The 19,292-nt window shown below is 38.8% G+C and overlaps 1 protein-coding gene across 2 annotated transcripts in view; it reads right to left on the bottom strand.

Moving 5' to 3' along the window:
* Positions 1–15,238, bottom strand: part of HOMER1 (homer scaffold protein 1) — a 68,712-nt gene extending 53,474 nt beyond the window's left edge. For both annotated transcript variants that reach the window (XM_054397726.1, XM_054397727.1), the window contains exons 1-2: positions 15,059–15,238; positions 3,628–3,759 (exon numbers count right to left, since the gene is read on the bottom strand). In XM_054397726.1, the coding sequence (XP_054253701.1) occupies positions 3,628–3,759; positions 15,059–15,238 (312 nt within the window). The remainder of the gene's footprint in view (positions 1–3,627; positions 3,760–15,058) is intronic.
* Positions 15,239–19,292: the final 4,054 nt, after the last annotated feature.

Below are 19,292 nucleotides of genomic sequence, written 5' to 3'. Positions count from 1 at the left end.
TAAAATAGCTGAATAACAAAGATGAGATCTCATGGTATGAAAGGAAAGGATCTCTGGAAAAATTGTGCAGACAGATTACAAGAGGCTCTGATAAGTGCCTGTGGTGGCACTTTTGCCAATCAGCATATTCTTAAGATATATGTAATAAATCAGTTAAACTAATTCAAAGTGGTAAGACAGAGCAAAACTTAGAAGTATTTCTTCTCATACATAAGCATACTATCAAAAGCAGACTTATATTCTGAAAGTCATCTTGTTTTTTCTGAAAATCATAAAACATTCTGTTCCTCTTACTACAGCAGCAAGACAGACTCTGCTAGCAAATCTTGATCCCTGTGAAAGGCATATTCTTCAACAGAGGAATCAGCTGTCAGGTAACACTAACTTCTGATGGAACAATCCTGAGGTGAAATTTGTGGTTGAGCATACTGAAAAAAAGGTTACTGGAGATAAAGAAATGTTTAATTAATATCTCCTATACTGTTTGTATGTGAAGTTGATTAGAATGCTATTATTTTTCTATCAGATATTCTCACTCTGCTAATTCTGAGTCACAGCAATTGTGGAGGCTACTGCTACTGCACTCTGGTTTAGGAGGACAAAAGCAGACCTTAAGTCAAACATTTACTGTAGGGTAAGTGGATAGTGATTTGAGAATCAACAGTTTATTCTACCTACTCTGATTATTTGCTTCATTAACCTGTTGAAATCAGTAAGACTAGACTGAGGTTTTTGGATTTCAAGCTGTCTTTTGCTCTGTGGAATTTGCAATATTTCACTGAAGCCTAGAGACACTAGTGCAAAACAAATTACACAAACAGGGATGTTCACTTAAGGCCTTTGATAAATCAAATACCTAAAAGAAGTTTCAGAATTGATTTTAAGGCAATTTCTGGAAGCATTTCTGAACAAATGTATTAATACAGTTTATTTGTTAGCCCTATTACTAATATCTAGTAGTACCTTGAGCTCTGAAGTAGATTTCATGTCCTACAGCACTAATATACCAAAGAGTGCTCTGGGAAACCTAACAACAGTGTCAGTGCACAGAAGCAAGAGTTAGTTATCTGAGTAGAGAAACAAGAAAGAGAATAAGTGACATCTCTAAAACTACACAGAAGATTCACAGTTTCCAATTCAGCTTTTCTGATTCCAAGACCAACACACCCATCAACTCCAGTAAATTAAATAGACTGTAATCTAAAGAAAGCTTTCCTTTCCACTATCAAATATTTGTGTAAATTTAAAGATAACATAAAAAGGTATACCTTTAAGAATTTTAGTAGCAATGCTTAGCAATTTCAACTCATATGAATATCAGTTTGATAATTACAATATAACACATCAGAAACACTTTACTGAAAAGGTCTTGAAAAGTCATCACCATAAGCTTCAGAAAAGGTCAGCAACTTGGTATTTTCCTCCACAGATCTGCATATTCTTTGTAAAACACAACAATCTGTATAACTGCTAATCAAGCATGTACTTAAGACAAAGAATCTGCTGTAGTTTTTCAGGTAATTTTTTTCACAGTTTTAAGCCAAGGGCATACCTAAAACTCTCAGACAGCTGTTTGAGGGCAGTGAGAGAACAGTATTGGAACAACTGCAATTAAGAAGACAGTAAGAACGTATCACATGTGGTGAGCGACAACTGAGTCAAGGATGGGACAAATAATAAACCCAAAATATTTTCACTGGCAAGAATAACCTAGTGCTTAAAGTCAGGCAAACACAGAGTCTGCATAACTACAGCATGATACTTTGCCTCCAAGGAACCATTCTGTGATCAAGGAAAACAAGCTAGTTTACCTCTTATAAGAGGTAAGTTAAACTGTCATTTGCGCTAAATCCATTGAAATATTAAGAAAAGTTACCACATTGGTAAGCAAGTGCCTCTGGAACATACACATCAATTTAAATAAGGAACAAAGTTTTCAGGTTCACTCAAGCAGTGATAGGTGCACAGTGCAAATCCAATGTTAGTATCATTCCGAATTGCCTGTATTTGTGTTGCTTCATGGGAAGCATAACACTTGTCCAGATGAAGCAGATGTACTGGTTCTCATTTCAATGGTTTTCTAACAGGCTGTTGTTCATCCTTGGATAGTGACAATTACTTACTTAAAAGATCTGTTATGATTTGTGTATTTTTTTAAATAACAAGTCAATCATTATTCCTTCCTTGAATATATTCTATATATGCCTTTTATTGCACATGGCTTTCCAGATCTTTTCCATACTTCAACACTGAAAATTCTCTGCTTAATGTATAGACATCTTGTAAGTGAACTGAAATTCTTCATCTGGAGAAAAACTACATTGGCCTGTACAGGTTCCTGCACTAATCTACTACAGTAGTGTTGTGATGGTTTGAAACTGTCTTTTTAATTTTTCTTTGCAAAGTTCAAGCAGAGAAAGTGAAAGAATGTAAATAAGTCACTATTGGTGTAAGAAATCAAAAATAATGATTGTTCTAAACACTTCCATAGATAGAAATGTTTAAGAACTACTACTCAAAACAAAGAGGGGCACTCTGCACATTCTGCGTTCTGCAGCGGGGGCAGTTGCTGGGCTGTCTGGCTGCTGTTTCTTCTTCTCTTCTGGCTGAAGATAACACGTACTGACCTTGGCAGCTAAGTTAACAACTTTCTGCTTTAGCTAACTCTGTTTTCTACCAGGAGGGTCTGGGGGGGAGGTCCCTGGGAGAGAGGCCCCTTGGGAAAGGCCCCTTTTGGGGGGAAGCAAAGGGATCTTGGTTGTGCTTTTTCTGTTGATTGTATATATTTGTAAATGCTGTAAATTTTGTATATTTGTACATATTCATTGCATTTCATCATAGATTGTAGATTTGCTTGTAAATACAGCTTTCGTTTGCCTCCAGACTGAGCTAGCCTGGTTATTGTCAGTGGCGGGGGGGGAATTTCAGCTCACACTGACACAAGTGTCAAACCCAGTTAAGTATTGTAGAAAGGGTACTCAGAAGACCCAAACCAGTAGTTTGAGAAACAAAGGTTACTACTTTCCTCAGAATAAGGTATACTTCCCTCCTGAACAAGTAGACCAGAAAAAACAATGTCATGTATGGTACAGGGTTTCTTTGGTAAACATGTCAGCTTGTGTACTCCAACAAAGAAATCCAGTTTTCTTTTGCACTGAATGTATCTCCCGCTAGCTTTACACGAAGGCTGCAGAAATATCTGTAATTTCATGTGCTACATTGTAGAAAAGCAAAAGTTCATGCGGTTTAAAAGACAAAAATGCATCTGAAGACTACCAACATTTTTTCTAGATCTAAATACAGAAGAAACACTAAATTGCCTACTCCTTTAAATTCTATCATGAAAAACTACAATGGAAAAACAACTCTAACAAGACTAACCTAACTAATTAATTAGAAAGTGTTAACACTGTGATATCTCAAATCTCCTTCCTTTCTTCTATCAATTAAACTTTCAGGTATCACAATTCTATCTCGTCTTCTTATACTGTAATGCTGCATACAGAACAATTTTTGTAAAATATTTTAAAACAACAGTAGTGAACACTGAGTCATGATACAATGAGCAGGTGTTAAATATTCTTAAGCCACTTGACTACCCAAACACTTGCAACTGGTTATACTTACTTTTGAAAGGTGATGTTCAGATGAAAATCCCAAGCCATAGACTGTATTCGCCCTGCTGTCTGCCCACTGGCCAAACTTCTGGGATGTTTTAGTAAATGTCATATTGGGGGTGATAGTGCTATTTATTATTGCCTGGAAAAAACAGTAATAGTTGTAAACAATACAGGGTGTGGTTTTGCTTTTTCAAAAAATACTACTCATAACTGAAAATGCCAATAATGTAGTCAAGTAGCTGTGTACACTGAATGAGACACTAGGAATGAGGGAACAGTTTTCTAATTCAATCACAGCTAAAATTACAAAAGCATATTTTCACATACATTCTATAAAAGAAGCAAGTGCTGGGGAGGAGCAGAGCACCTGTTTGCATTTGCAAGCAGGCATTTAGTAGTTAGCAAGTCCAAAAAACGTCTGCACAGGCTAATAAGATTAGAAGAACTAGCAACTCCTTTCTTGTATCACAAGTATATTTCTCTGTCCCCTAACAGCAACACCTCTCAAGCTTCACTGTTGCACTCTCCCCTCCCCCACTGCAAATGTGATTCTCACTGGAAAACACACAATAAAAAAGAAGCATAATTTCTGTTTAAGTTTCTGTAGTCTGTGAACCTGTTTTCCCTTCATACACACACACACAACAAAGAGCTACGCTTAGAATCCTTTTTCTTCTCTAGTTCTTGATAAATACAGGATGGAAAAAGCATATCCTCAAGCACACAAGTTCTGTTAAACAAAATATGTAACTATTAGATAATGTGCTGGTTCCACTAAAAGCAACAGTTTTACTGTGGATTTCATCAGCATTCCACCACAGTAAGTTTGTTTATCATATCTGAATCTGCAATGTAGAACTGCCCAGCTGACAAAGTGTATCAGAATAAAGTCTTATAATGACACTAACAGCTTCTACTTAAGTGAAAAACTGATGCTTAGTACAATTTACAATTAGCCAACATGAACAAAAAAAGAATAGTCATAAACCCAAAGATGTGTGTTTGAAGTTAAATGCAGGCACACTTTCTCATGCCTGGTGCTACTAAAAGACTTTCAGCCACATTTAAATAATTCACAACCCTTTACATGAATTCCTGATGCTTTGTAACACCCACATGAAAGAGAAGGTCCCAGAAAATGGCACACACTGTGAGCAATATAGTTCAGCAAGAACCTTTTGGACATGACAGTTACGGAGTTCCAAAGGTGCTTGTATGTGTCCTACTGCAATTTTCTGGCAGTACTGAGTTGGTAATCTTTTGAACTGCAGTGTGCTTGTTTCCTGCTTCCATTAAACCATAATCCACACCTTATACCTAGCAGATTAAAACCAGTAATTACTGAAGAATCCGAGAGCAGCGACAAAATCCAGAGTGTAAACCATCTCCTCTGTCACAAATAGCAGAATCTGCCTTTTATTCTTTGAACTGTAGGAAATGCGCAGATGTGTATATAATAATAGTATTTTCTCAGATCAGTGACACTGAGAAAATTAAACACGAGAGAGATCAAGCACCACTCTCTCAAGCCCAAGATCTTTTACAAATCAAAATCATTCTATATCATTTGTGTGAGATTGCCTTCTGTGTGGCTATTAAAATGAATAGTTATGGAATATACCTAGAACCTTTGCTTTTGCTGAGATTTAGGTAGCAATGGAGCATACATACACAATTTTATCTGAATTCTACAAGGCAAGTCTGAAAAATTTACAGCCATAGGGGCCAGCTAAGCCCACAAATAGCTCCCATGTGCACACAGTGATTCCCAAATGAGATGGTGAAAAGTACTTCAAGAAAGTTCAGAAGAACACATTGTATCGTAATGTGTAGAAAGACAAGCAAGATATTACAGCACTGATGAATTTAACAAAACTGGCAATATCTGCACTGGCTTTGGCAGTTCCACTATATTTACATTAAATTATATTAAACAGGCATTTCTCTCTGATAACCTCTGTGTAAAAATGCAAATTTTAACTACCATTGTGAACAACTCCTGAAATGACAGAATGCCTGAAAGCCTACATTTGACCTCATCTGGTCAGTGATAGGATCTGCCATTTGACCAAAACCCAGAGAACAATCTCCAGCATTAATTGTACAAACAGTGTCTCCTTAAGATTTTCATACAGGAGAAGCTAGTTGGTAAAGCCCCTGATAATTCAAACATCATTCTCCACTCATTAAGTGTAATGTTTGGAGCAGAAATACAGCCAGTAGGCTTGCACTTACATGAATGCTTCCAACCAATCTCCTAGTGAGTAGTCATCAATGCTACATAAAACAGAAGAGAGAATGTGACTCAGGGAAATTAATTCTTAGAAATGAGGTGTTCTGGAGTCCTTATTTTCTTGAATGTTTCTTGTCTTGTGGTGCACTGTCAGTACTTGGAAGCCTGCTTTTGAAAAAACTTGGTGGAAGCCTAGAACAGAGCTGTTCAAGTTCACTTAATCACCACCCTCTATTGATGTGGAAGCTGTAAACAGTAAGAAGTTTGAAATATCCTGGGGACAGTGCAGAAAAAGGTCTTCCTCCCAACTCCAGTTTTAGCTCTGTTTTCCAGCTTGCTTAGGCCCTATTTCCATTATCATGCATGTAACTTCCTCAAAGCAGAAACAACTCTGAGGCCAGTGACTTCTAGGCAAGCGGCAGATTTAAAGCCTGCAGGACTGGCATTTGCTGCAGTGACAGAGGCAGACCTGGTTACAACTAAACCTGTTGAAAAACCTTGGAGAAATCAATCCGGTTTTGGCTGAGAATGCTCACTGCTTCAGCTGACCATGTGGTTGGTCACACAAGAGAGAACCCGAAATAGCCTGCCTGAACTGGAATGGGGTATGTTTTGACAGCAGCCTGCATTCAGGCTGGGTTACAGTGAGTGTCAAATTGCTTCCTTGCAATGGATAAAGATAAGAAGAAAACCTAGAAATCAAGTATTGAGAAAGAGTTGTGATTTTTCTCTTTATTTTCCAGCAGGAAAAAAAAAAAAAAAGAAGGCTGCTGATAGTCTTTTATGAGGACATAACCATGTGGATAGATGGCAGTGCCGCGGATGTGGTTTATCTCGATCTCAGGAAAGCATTTGACATGATCTCCCACAGCATCCTCACAGATAAACTGAGGAAATGTGGTCTGGATGATCAGGTAGTGGGGTGGACTGTGAACTGGTTAAAGAAAATAAGTCAGAGAGTTGTGATCAGTGGGACAGAGTCTAGTTGGAGGCCTGCGTACCCCAAGGGTCAGTAGCGAGACCAGTACTATTCAATATATTCATCAACAACTTGGATGAAGAAAGAGAGTGCTGTCAGCAAGGTTGCTGAGGACACAAAACTGGGAAGTCAATTCTCTCTGAATTAAAATCATTTGTATGATAAATGTCCCAGGTGCTAAACTAAATCTGCTTTTAGAAAATATAATGCTAGCGCATACTACAGACACAGTTAAGTGTTAGCTACCTCGGGAAAATGCTAGATAGGAATTCTTCACATCTTCAGCTTAAAAAAATATAACTTTTAAAGTAGAATTTATAATCAAGCCTGTCTTGTCTACTCAAATAGGTTATTGCTTTAACTGCTCTTCTCTACCTCAGATTTCAATATAGTTACCAGTATAACGAGTGTCAAATATTTCATCAACTTTCAAGAATGATGTTATTATAAATGTACAAGAATATCTTAAAATCAGAACAGAGTCAATCTGACAGGCAGACATTTAGCTTTTGAAGAAAAGTGATTTTGTTATCTTTAGATTTCTTTTGAATAATAAAATAGCTTTCATGATTTCCTTTCATAATAGTGTAGCTACAAGAAAATAGGGCATGTGTCTTAGCTGTTCATTTTACTGACTGCAAACTCAACAGCTGCAAGATGTATAACAGTGGTCAAACAATCTTACCTTGTGCTACAATTGATAGCAGTAAGCACTGAGACACACAGTATTTTTTCCACTTCTTCAAAGGAAGACCATTGAACACTAATGCTCACAGGCCTTATCTAAAACCTGTATATAGCATTAAAAAGGTTATCACCTTAATGTGTGACTAGTTTAATTTTCAGTCATTAAAAGGTAAGTATCACCTACAACACAAATGGGAGACTTGACTCAGGGATAATACAGGCTCATGGAACCTACAGACTGGAAAAGCACTCTCTTCCAGACTGCTTATTTTAGATGAGCACAAATTATTAGGGTTGTTTTCCTATCTTGCATTTGTGAAAAAATTATCAAAAGAGTTAACTAGTACCACAAGAACTATATTATTCAATCTCTGTTCTTTTCTCACTGACTACCACAGACTGAATGGAAAAGACAGAAGGATTCTGGGAGCAATCCTAGTGCCTGTCTGAAGGAAAAATAATGGAGGCTTCCTTCCATCACATAGGAGAAGGAAGTACTAAACCATGTTTTTCCAAGAAGCTATGAAATTACTATGTAATTTCTAGGAATCAAAAGCCTTGGCAACAACTACTTAATGCTGTTATGTCATATTCCATAAGAAATTTATTTACGAAATGATGATATAATTTATAGGAATCAAAAACTTTAGCAACAATTGTTTAATGTTGTAATACCATATTCCACAAGAAATTTTATTTTTCAGGCTTTCTCTTGGTTCCTAGAGTGGTAGGTGAAAAAGTAACATAAAAGACATTCACTGAAGGGGTCACAGAAAATAACCTTAAATCACAGAAACTAACCTGGAGTTCTGTCAGATTATTTGCATCAGGGTCGTCCCTACCATGGACAACAGGGATCCAGTTACTGTATGTGAATATAAAATATGACCTGTACACTGAACTCTTTATGGTCCTAGAACATTTTTTAAAGTCAAGTTTAAAGGCCATGCATTATTTCTTGAACAAAGCATTTCAGGAGCAGATGCTCTGCATTTATATTTAAACCTTTGTACACATTATATGGTATATGTGCACATATGTTGAAAAACATGGGGCTTTAATTAAAAATAAAAAAATTCTCTGAGAATTATACTGAAAACGTTCCATGGGTCACCCTGCTATTCCCCTGTCCATGTTTCAGAGCAGTGTTGTCATGACTAAAACAATGGGTCTTTCTCAATCATGACTGGGATCTTAGAGCTTAGACACATAGCACTTGGATGAAAACATTATCAGGATTGCATCAATCATAGAAAGTAAATAAAAATTATAGATTTTATTATCAATATATTTTGCCAATAGTATGTAAATTGTGCAGTAGAAAAAGAAAAAAGAACAAATAACTAGATCACAGAACCACAGAATGTTAGGGGTTGGAAGTGATCTCGAAAGATCATCTCTAGTCCAACGCCCCTGCCAAAGCAGGATCACCTAGAGCGGATCACGCAGGAATGCATCCAAGCAGGTTTTGAATACTTCCCAAGAAGGAGACTCCACAACTGCTTGACAATTCAACTCCCCAGGCGCTTTGCAGGAGTTGCAGTTTTGGACAAAGGCAGAAGAACCCCAGTGGGTAACAGAACAAGGATTTTGTAAACTATGCAGGTCAATTGGTAATCTTAATTTCATACAACATATCGTTCCAATACCCAAGTCTTTTATTTTATTTATACACAGTCACAGAAACAGTATTTTAATTTTTTTAACAGAACTAAAAGAATCATTTGAAAGAAGGCTGGGAAGGGAAGAAACAAAGCAAGAATTAAGCACAGAAAAATTAGGGTACACTTTAATACCAGAGTCTCAATCACTTAAAGTAGTCTCATATAAAGATCTTTGACTGTGAGATCTATTTCTGTATACTTTTTCATGATTTAAATTTTGCTTCCTTATTTAAAATAGCAAAACTCTGGACATCTTTTAAAAATGTTGGGTAATATTTTTCAGCCTTCAATAACAAGACCCAAAATCTCTGTGAATACTGCTAAGCTCTGACAGAGCACTTCACTTCCAACCATTATGTACTTATGCATCGGCAGGAGCAGCTGCAAATGGAATTCTTTTGAAAGGATTACAACTTTTGATTATCTTCTACATATCTGTAAAGTCCTTATTGCAGAGTTTTCTGATAAGCTGTTTGTAAAGTTATTGGTTTTATACCTACTAGGTGAAGACCATAAAGAACAGTCAAGCACTTTCCCCACATCAAACTAATTTATTTGACATGGTTTCCTCCAAGAGCAGCTCACCACATTACCCTTTATAATGAACAAAAAAAAAAAAAAAAACAACCTCCCCCAAAAAGTCCCAAAGCCAAATCAACTGAGTTTTGCTAAAAGCTTACCATGAAGAGCTTTATTAGGAAGGAATCCTCACATTCTCTACAGCCAAAATTGGAAGATTATGTAACAAAGGATTTACTAAGTGATTATGAGCACTGAACAGATGTCTCTCATAATCATACAATCACAGAATGTAAGAATGCTGAAGCTAATGATACTGATAGATCATTGAATGCAGAGATGAAACCAGGTTATTGTAACCCTACTTGTACTTTTTAGTGCATCTCACATGAAATGTCTTTTTAGCTTGCTCAAAGTATTAACCAAATGTCCACATTTAGTCCATATCCATGACTGTACTAGAACAGCTCCTCTATCACCTGATGCCCCCTCCCCAGCAAAGAAGGTGGATCAGGAAAAGAAGAGACCCACAGGTTAAAATGAGAATGGATTTAATGAAATAGCCAAATTAATACCAATGCAAATGTAAAGTAAATAAAGCAACACTTAGCAGTGAATGTATGATGGTCATAATAAACAGGAAAGCAATCCACATAGGCTCCCCAATCTCCTCCCCAACATCTTCAGCAAACTCTCTCCTTTATAATGAGTGTCATGTTCGTTGCATGGGATGTATCTACAAGCCAGCTTGGGTCAGATGCCCTGAGGCTGACTTAAAACTATTAACAGGCTGGCCTATGCAAAACCCAGACACTAAGTAAGAGGTCATCACAGAATCACAGAATTTTTGAGGCTGGAATAGATCATCGAGTCCAGCCCATGACCCACCACCATCACGAAGACCACGTCACTAAGTTCCACATCCAATCTTTCCTTACACACCTCCACAGACAGTGACTCCACCACCTCCCTGAGCAGTCCACTCCAGTGTCTAATTACCCTTTCCATGAGGAACTGCTTCCCAACATCCAACCTAAACTTCCCCTGTCACAGCTTCAGGCTGAGCCCTCTCATCCTGTCATCAATTAAATTCAGCAATAGATTTCATAGAATCATAGAATGGTTTGGGTTGGAAGGGACCTTAAAGCTCACCTAGTTCCAACTTCCCTGCCATGAGCAGGGACACCTCCTACTAGACGAGGTTTCTCAAGGCCCCATCTAATCTGGCTTGGAATACTTCAAGGGTTGAGGCCCCCACAACTTCCTTGGGAAACCTGATCCAGTGCCTCACCACCCTCATGGTGAAGAATTTCCTCCTCATGTCTAGTCTAAATCTAACTTCTTACACATTAAATCCATTACCCCTTGTCCTGTTACTCCATGCCTTTGCAAAAAAAGTCCCTCTACAGCTATACTGGAAGCCCTCTTCAAACACTGGCAGGCTACTATAAGGTCTCCCTGGAGCACTCTCTTCTCCAAGCTGAACAAATCCAACTTCTCAGACTGTCTTCACAGGAGAAATGCTCCAGCCTTCTGATCATCTTCATGACCCTCCTCTAAACCTGCTCTAATAGTTGCTTGTCCTCCTTATCTGGTGAGCTCCAGAGCTAGAGAAGTACTCCAGAGGGATCTCATGAGTAGAGGGGAGACTCATTTCCCCCAACCTGCTGATCATGCTTTTGATGCAGCCCAGGATACAGCTGGCTTTCTGGGCTGCAAGTGCACATTGCTGGCTCATGCTGAGCTTCTCATCAAGCAACGGTCTCAAGTCTTTCTCCTTGGGACTGCTCTCTATCCATTCTCCACACAGCCTGTATTCTTGCGTAGGACTGCCCCAACTCAGGTGCAGGACCATGCACTTGGCTTTGCTGAACTTCATGAGGTTGGCATTGGCCCACCTCTCAAACCTGTCAAGGTCCCTTTGGATGGCATCCCTTCCCTCCAACACACTGACTGCACCACACGAGGGTGCACTGTCCATGTCACCGACTGTCTGTGGTTTGGAGAGGAGAGGGTTCATTTTCTTCACAGAAAGTTGGGAGGATCCACACCCAGGGCAGCCAGAGGAACTTGCCAGTGGGATAAGCGATACCGTAAATATCACGTTCCCTATACTAAGAAGGGAGGCTAGTGTGGGCAGTCTAGTTGCTTGTCTGGCACATGCTTTTGGCTCATAGCAGGAGAGGTTGTTACATTCAATATTACTTGTTGTTATATATGACTTTCTTTACTAATATTATTATTATTACAGCTGTTCATTTGTTCTTTGTAGTGTTTTTTTAAACTATCCTCTCAACTTGTGGGGTTTTACTCTGAATTTTGCTCTTAGTTTCTCCTTCCCACCCTCCTGTGGGCAGTTACATGAGTGACCACATAGGGCTGTGTAGCAGCTGGGCTTAAAACTTCGACAGTCATTTCTGGAGCCCAACATGGGGCACAAAGAGTGGAAATAATGTAACATCTGACCAAAACCTCTTAAAATAATTTTGTTATAGAAATTTTTAATATTAGTTAAAACTCTCTGTGTTTACAATGTGGATCCATCTGTTTGCATGGTGGTATTATAAAAATCCTTACACATTCTATGTATTCAAGGTGGTCATGTTTATTACCTTGTGGAAATGGATCAGGTCTATCATATCACTGTATTGGACATTGTCGACCTATTATTATAGCACCAGGCATGGGGTTAAGCTGGTTTTTGGATGTGGTTTTCTTATTTTTAAGTAACCTCAGCCCATTTATGGGTGAGACGGGTAAGGAGATTTTATATTCTTTTTAGAATTTTGATTATCATCAGGACATACAAGCCAACATGCTCTTGCTACTGTGTCTCCAAGTATTGTTCAGGGCTACACAAATTTCTTAGGAAAAATATTTGGGAAAAAATATGTTGTCAGCCCAGCAACTCCCGAAAGATAAAAATCATTGTGATATGCCTACTGAGTCCTTTTCAACACTATTCAGTGCCCTCAATGGGAAAGAGGAGCTCTCTGGGCCTGACAACAGATCAGCAAGCACTGTGGCTACTAAAACCCCAGCAGCAGGTGCTAAAGCTGCACCAGAGAACCATGCGAAAGGATTTCAGCTGCCACCCAGGCAAGAGCATTACCACTTGGCTGCTCCAATGCGGGGATAATGGGGCCATTAACTTGGAATTAGAGTGCAGGGAAGCCAAGCTGCTGGGATCCCTGTCTAGGGAAGGAGGGCATTGACAAAGTGGTTGGAAAACACAGGTCCTCACCTCTGTCACCTCTCAGGCAGCTTCTGTAAGGCACAAAGGAAAGGTACCCCTTCAAGGAATATGTCACATGTCACCCAGGCAAGTGGACCACCATGGAGAGAGGTACCCAGTAGAAGAGGGAATTAGCTGTACTAGAGGTTATTTATAATGGTCTGAATGACAAGCTGTTACCTTTTTCAAGAAGTGTGTGATTGTAATTGGGATTAGAGGGGCCCTTCCTCCAGGCAGGTGGACGAAAGGGACAACTAATTTACTGGATTGTAATGTCCCAGCACATCAGGCCCACAGGAGTATATGGTTCTAGCAGATAGCAGCACACAGTGTATCCTACTGCCATCAAGCCCTAGAACACTCGAACCCATCTGCCTTTCTGGGGCAACAGGAGGATCCCAACAGCTAAGTGTACTGGAAGTTCAAGTCAGTTTAAACAGAAATGAGTGGCATAAACACTCCACTGAGACTGGCCTAGAGGCCCTGCACGCCCTTGGCACAGATTACGTTGGAAAGGAGTATTTCAAGGACCCTAAAGGGTACAGGTGGGCCTTTGGTGTAGCTGCCTGAGAGACAGAAGGAACTAAACAGTTATCCACTTTGCCCGATCTCTCACAGGATCCCTCTATTGATAAGGGTTAAAAACAGCAAATGTCAATTGCTGCCACAACAGTGCACCAGCAGCAACATCATACTGACAGAGATTCCCTGATTCCCATTCCTAAACTGATTTGTTGGTTGGAGAGCCATAGGGTGATCAGCAAAACCCACTCACCCTTTAACAAACTCATAGGGCCAGTGCAAAAGTCTAATGGAAATTGGAGACTGACAGGAGACTGCTATGGCCTGAATGAAGTTATACTAGCAATGAGTACTGCTGTGTCAGACATGCTAGAGCGTCAACACCAACTGGATTCAAAGGCAGGCAAGTGGTATGCCAACTGATATTGCTAATGCGTTCTTCCCTATTGCTATAGCACCAGAACGCAGGACAGTTTGCTTTCTCTTGGAGCAGCGGTCCAGTACTCCTGAAATCGACTGCCCCAGAGGTGGAAACACAGCCCTGCTATTTGCCATGGACTGATCCAGACAGCACCGGAATAGGATGGAGCTCCAACTGAAAAAGAGATATTGGCAGCATGTAAAGGAGTTTGAGCTGCCTCAGAATTGGTTGTTACAAAAGCACAGCTCCTCCTGGCACCCTGACTGGTGCTAGGCTGGATGTTCAAAGGGAACACTTCCCTTTCACACCAACCAAGTGATACCACATGGAGTAAGTGGGTTGCACTAATAACACAACAGGCTCAAAGGGCCCTAAGCAGTTGGAAATCTTTTATAAAAGTGATCACAAACTGACCAGAGGGAAAAGATTTTGGGAGGTTGCCAGAGTTAAATTGTATAATGTTAGTTGTTCAATAACTCTGCTGGGTGTGACATAGAAGGTATAGGGTATGGAGCGGATAATGGCTTCCAGCAGGTAAGGCTGTTGCATTCTGTATCACTGACTGTTATGTATGACTTTATTTAATATTGCTTCTGTTTCAGTTGTTCATTTCCTCTTTGTATTGTTTCTGTTAAACTCTCCTTGTATCAACCTGCAACGTTTTACATTTTGCTCCAAATTTCCCCTTCCCATCCTACTGGGGAGAGGGATGCGGTTGGTGGGAGGGCAGTTGTGTGAGCAACCACATAGTGCTCAGCAGCAGTCAGGCTTAAAACCAAGCAACTGACAAAGATGCCAAGCAGCACAAGTCCCAGTACCAACCCCTGAGGAACACCACTCATCACTTAGACATAAAGCCACTAACCATCACTCTTAGAATGCAATTATAAAGCCAATTACTTATCCACCAAGTGGTCTACCCATCAAATCCATGGCTTTTCAATCAGGACACTGCGATACCATCTGGGACAATATCAAAGTAAATATGAATGCATGGAAAATAATATTTTCATATAAATACTTAAAACTTGCAATAAAGCAATGCTGCTATTCTAACGTGTCAGTAATCCATTAATCAGATAATGAAAAAAACATCTGAGAAGATTCATGAAGGACATTAGACTAGAAAATAAATACAAAAATTCATAAGCAAGCAAGTTTGCTGAATTAAAATTTACCTTTGAGCCATCCAAACTTATTATCCTATAGACATTTCTTGTGCTGTCATAGAAGTAGGACACAGTAACAGCATGCTTGCTGGTGGGAACCCAGTTCTTCTTAGTGTTTGGGTCAATCTGGAAGACATGAGCTCGGGTGCTGAAGATGGGTTGCTCCCTAAAAGACAGAGTAAAAGTCATTAATCTGATGTGTACATAATATATTTGCACCCAAGTTATCTGTCAGCTATGCTTACTGGGTTGTACATACTTCACTCTGCATAATTTTTTTCTTAAGGAATTCTTTATGTGTTTGCTGCACAGAGCAGTTGAGTGCATTAATGCAAGAAAAATGCAAGCCTTCTAAGGCAAAAATCAGCATCCAGCTATGGTGTCAGATAAAGAAAGAAATCTCTTACAGAGATTTAGCCCTGTCCTGCCATTTCCCCATCCCTCACACTCCACCCCTCCCTCTAAACTGACTGGCATTAACACATGCATAACTTCATTTCATTACACTGTGCACCGCAGAATGTATGACTTCAAAACCCAACCCACTCAAAAAATCTCTGGATACTCTGATTATTCTAATTAATTTTAGGCCACAACCTCAAACTCAATCTGATTCAATGCAATTACTCTCAAACTAACATTAATTAGGACCAGGAACATGTATGGTGAAAATCTCACTCTTCAAAGCTTTGTAACTGAACACCTTCTTAGCGAGACTAAATATGTGTAACTGACATGGTTCAAAGTTAACTGGTTAGAGAATAAAATCATGTAAGGTTAAAAACCCCCAAACTACTGGACTGTAGAATTTACAACTTATTTTCCCCATGATCATTACCAGGACATATAGTACTGCACAGAAATCTAAAATTATTTTGCTATCCCTAACATGGTTGTCAGTTTAAATTTAGATACATTTTACTGACAAACGTATTGCTGTATTCTTTAGGGAATGTTGCCATCAAATCCCGAAGATATTAAGTACCAGAAATTCAAGTTGGATTTAGGTTTTTAGGGGTTTCGACACTCTTGTTTTCTCCCATTTCCAGGATGTGAAGAAACACATCCTTTGTCCCTGCCCCCATTACCCTTTAAGAGATAAGCTTTCAATATATTTTTCTATCCAAAATAAAAGCAAAAATAAAAATATAGAATTTTGGGTAGTCATAGTCAAAGGGTTTAAATCTGACCTCATTATAAGCGGGTATATGTCAATTTTCAGACATACCTCTACTGCTTGACAAGAGTAACTGAGTCCGGCTGCTTTCAGCAGCAGAATTACTCAGCTGGGAGTTAAGGCTCCAGAAGATGTGGTGTTCTCATAGTGTTGGGTGTTGGAAGAAGTGCCAAGATACAGAAAAGAGCAAAGACAGTGAAACAGAGTTTCAGCAAAAGCTAAAGGGGAAGCAAGGCAGGCCAGGAGTATCAATGTACATACTAGTTCTCCATACAAATATCACTGTATTCATAACACTGACGGTGCTAAATCGACATGCTCTGGGAGTTTTGGTAGCTGTTTTCCTGATCTGAATTCCCTGCACACAAAAGTTATACAAGGTGACTTTCACAGCCCTTTTGTTTAAGAGAATCTTTGAACCAATTCTTACTGCTCTTCTGAATATCTACAATTATTTCTTCAATCATACTTAAACACTAGTTCTTGTCTTCACTATTAAGATACATTTTGCATTCACCTCTCAATTAAGCAAAATCAAATGTAATGTGAAGTGTATCACCATAACGCAATCAGCTCTTCTTTCTCTGCAAATTTAAAGAGCCCATCAAAACAAAAATCTTAAAAGTTTGGCAATTATTTGGATGAAGACTGAGATCGAAGGGAGAAAATAAAGGCTCTGACCACATTAATCAAAAGACGAAAGAAGAACTGAATCCAAACTGTAGTTATTTAATGAACACATATTTGACCAGCACCCTTCAGGGTGACAGAGGCTAGGCTTGGAGGTGCTGTAAGGACAGTCTTCTCTGCCACAGGGTTTACTGCTTCATGAAGGGAGCCTACAAGAAAGCTGGAGGGCAACTTTTTACAAGGGCTTGTAGTAATGGGACAAGGGGGAATGGATTTAAGCTGGAAGAGGGTAGATTTAGACTGGATATTAGGAAGGTATTCTTTACAGTGAGGGTGGTGAGACACTGGAACAGGTTGCCCAGGGAAGTTGTGTTCAAGTCCAGGATAGATGGGGCCTTGACCTGGTCTAGGGAAGATAACTCTGACCATGGAAGTTGGGGGTTGGAACTAGATTATCTTTAAGGTCCCTTACAACTGAAACCATTCTATGACTCTGTGATACTCAATTCTACCACAGTACAGTATGTCACAAAACTAAGATTTTCAACATACTACAAGTTAGGACTTTAAAATGCAAAAATAGGCGAAAACTGTATGACTTAAAGCAAGCAGGAGTGTCAGTAAAAGTCCAGTTGTTCAGGCCTGAGCTGCCACTCCCTTGTACTCTCAGCACAAAAATCTTCCAAAGCCCCACCTAAATATCCTCAATTTGTTTGGAGAGGTGGCCTGCATATTCCTGCTGACTGTTCAGCAGTGTCACTCAAACACAAACCAGAGCATAATGCAGGGCACATGTGCAGGTCTGGCACAGAGATTACAGTTAAGTATGGAACAGCATAAATGAAGCTTACCTACACTTTTTATTGCTTTTGATAAAACTAAATAGTCTTGTCTTTCCATGTTTTAGCTTGTTATTCAACAAAGCTGTAATTTGAGTTATCTACCCTGTGGAAAAAGCACAGGTCCCTACAGGTCCCTTCATTAAACTAGAGGGATAAATCAAGACTTTGCCAGATTACTGGAGTATTGAGGATTTATTTTCTGACAAAGACACTAACCTTCAGATGCCTCTAGAATTAGATCAGTGTTTTGGCACTTGGTGATGAACACTTATAACAATTATTTCTTCAAACAAATGGAACTTTTGCACCTTATGTCTACAGGACTAAACATGTTATAGAATCTGACACTGGTCTGCTGCTGTAGTCCTCTGAAGCCACTACACATTTAGGTTGTCTGTATCTTTCTGTAGCAAAATATTATAGAGATACTTAAAATTTTAGATTTAGCAAAACATTCAGAAACAAAAAGAAATACATAAAACAGACAACATCTGTAACTTCAGCTGATCAGTATTTTACTCAAATTTTTTGCTCTTCCTTTGTCCACACAGAACATGACGCCCTCCCAGTCAATTCAGTTGATATAATATTAGTTATAGGTGTATTTAGTGTTAGTTAAATAGGAAAATAGCTTCCTTTTTATCATGCTAAAAGTGTGCAGGTAATTAATATATATATAAATTAAAATGTATAATAAATATTTAAATATATCTATATAATTATCTCCTTTTGCTTATATAGAGTTGAGATAGGAAGAAGATAACAGCTTTAAACAAGAAAAAAAATCCTGTCAAAAAAACCTAACAGTTCCCCACTCTTCCCTCTTCCTCTTTCAGCTTTCTCTTGTCATTCTTTCATTACCAGAATTCTCTCAGTAGGCAGCACAGATATGATTTGCAGGCATTAATTTTGCACACAGTGAGTTCTGAGCCTCTATAACATCTGTCATCCAACATAACTTCTCCACATACAGACAACATCAATCTCCTGCATGATTTTTCAGGTATTTGCTGATTACCCTTAAATTTAGAAGAGGACATAGACCTTTTTGCTTTTTCAGAACTACAGCATACCAGGGCTACAACTTTCTCCCAATACCTTGCCACCATCTTAAAAAATACTCTCTCTAGCTTGTTTTTAAAGCTGCATTTTGTTACTTTAAGCAGTTGGAGGAGAGATCCCTGAAAAGAAATTAGTAGAGTGATTAAAAGTGCAGCTCTAGTCAAAACTAATTCATCAACTATGGCATCCAAAGGCAGACAATGGTTTCTCAAGATCTGGATAAACAATTCTGCAAGCACAATTCAAAGCAACAGAAACCCAGAATTTTTCTTATTCCTAAAAATGTTCTGGAGTCTAGTACCTTACATGGTAGCTTGTGGGACATCATTGGCTTCTTGTTTTATGGAAACTCTTTTGAAATAAAAACTTTTACTGGACAGAAAATGATTGACAGCTGACATCTTGAAACTAAAATTACAAGGTACTTGAACTCAGTCTACTTGTGAGACAAGTACATATTAAGATTTTACTTTCTATATTACATACATACAAAAACAATTTTAATATTTCTAAATACTCTTTGAGGTAGTAA

The sequence above is a fragment of the Indicator indicator genome, chromosome Z (assembly GCF_027791375.1).
Source record: "Indicator indicator isolate 239-I01 chromosome Z, UM_Iind_1.1, whole genome shotgun sequence".
NCBI lineage: Eukaryota > Metazoa > Chordata > Aves > Piciformes > Indicatoridae > Indicator > Indicator indicator.
The sequence above is the reverse complement of the archived record's forward strand: the minus strand, read 5'-3'. Positions and strand labels throughout refer to the sequence as shown.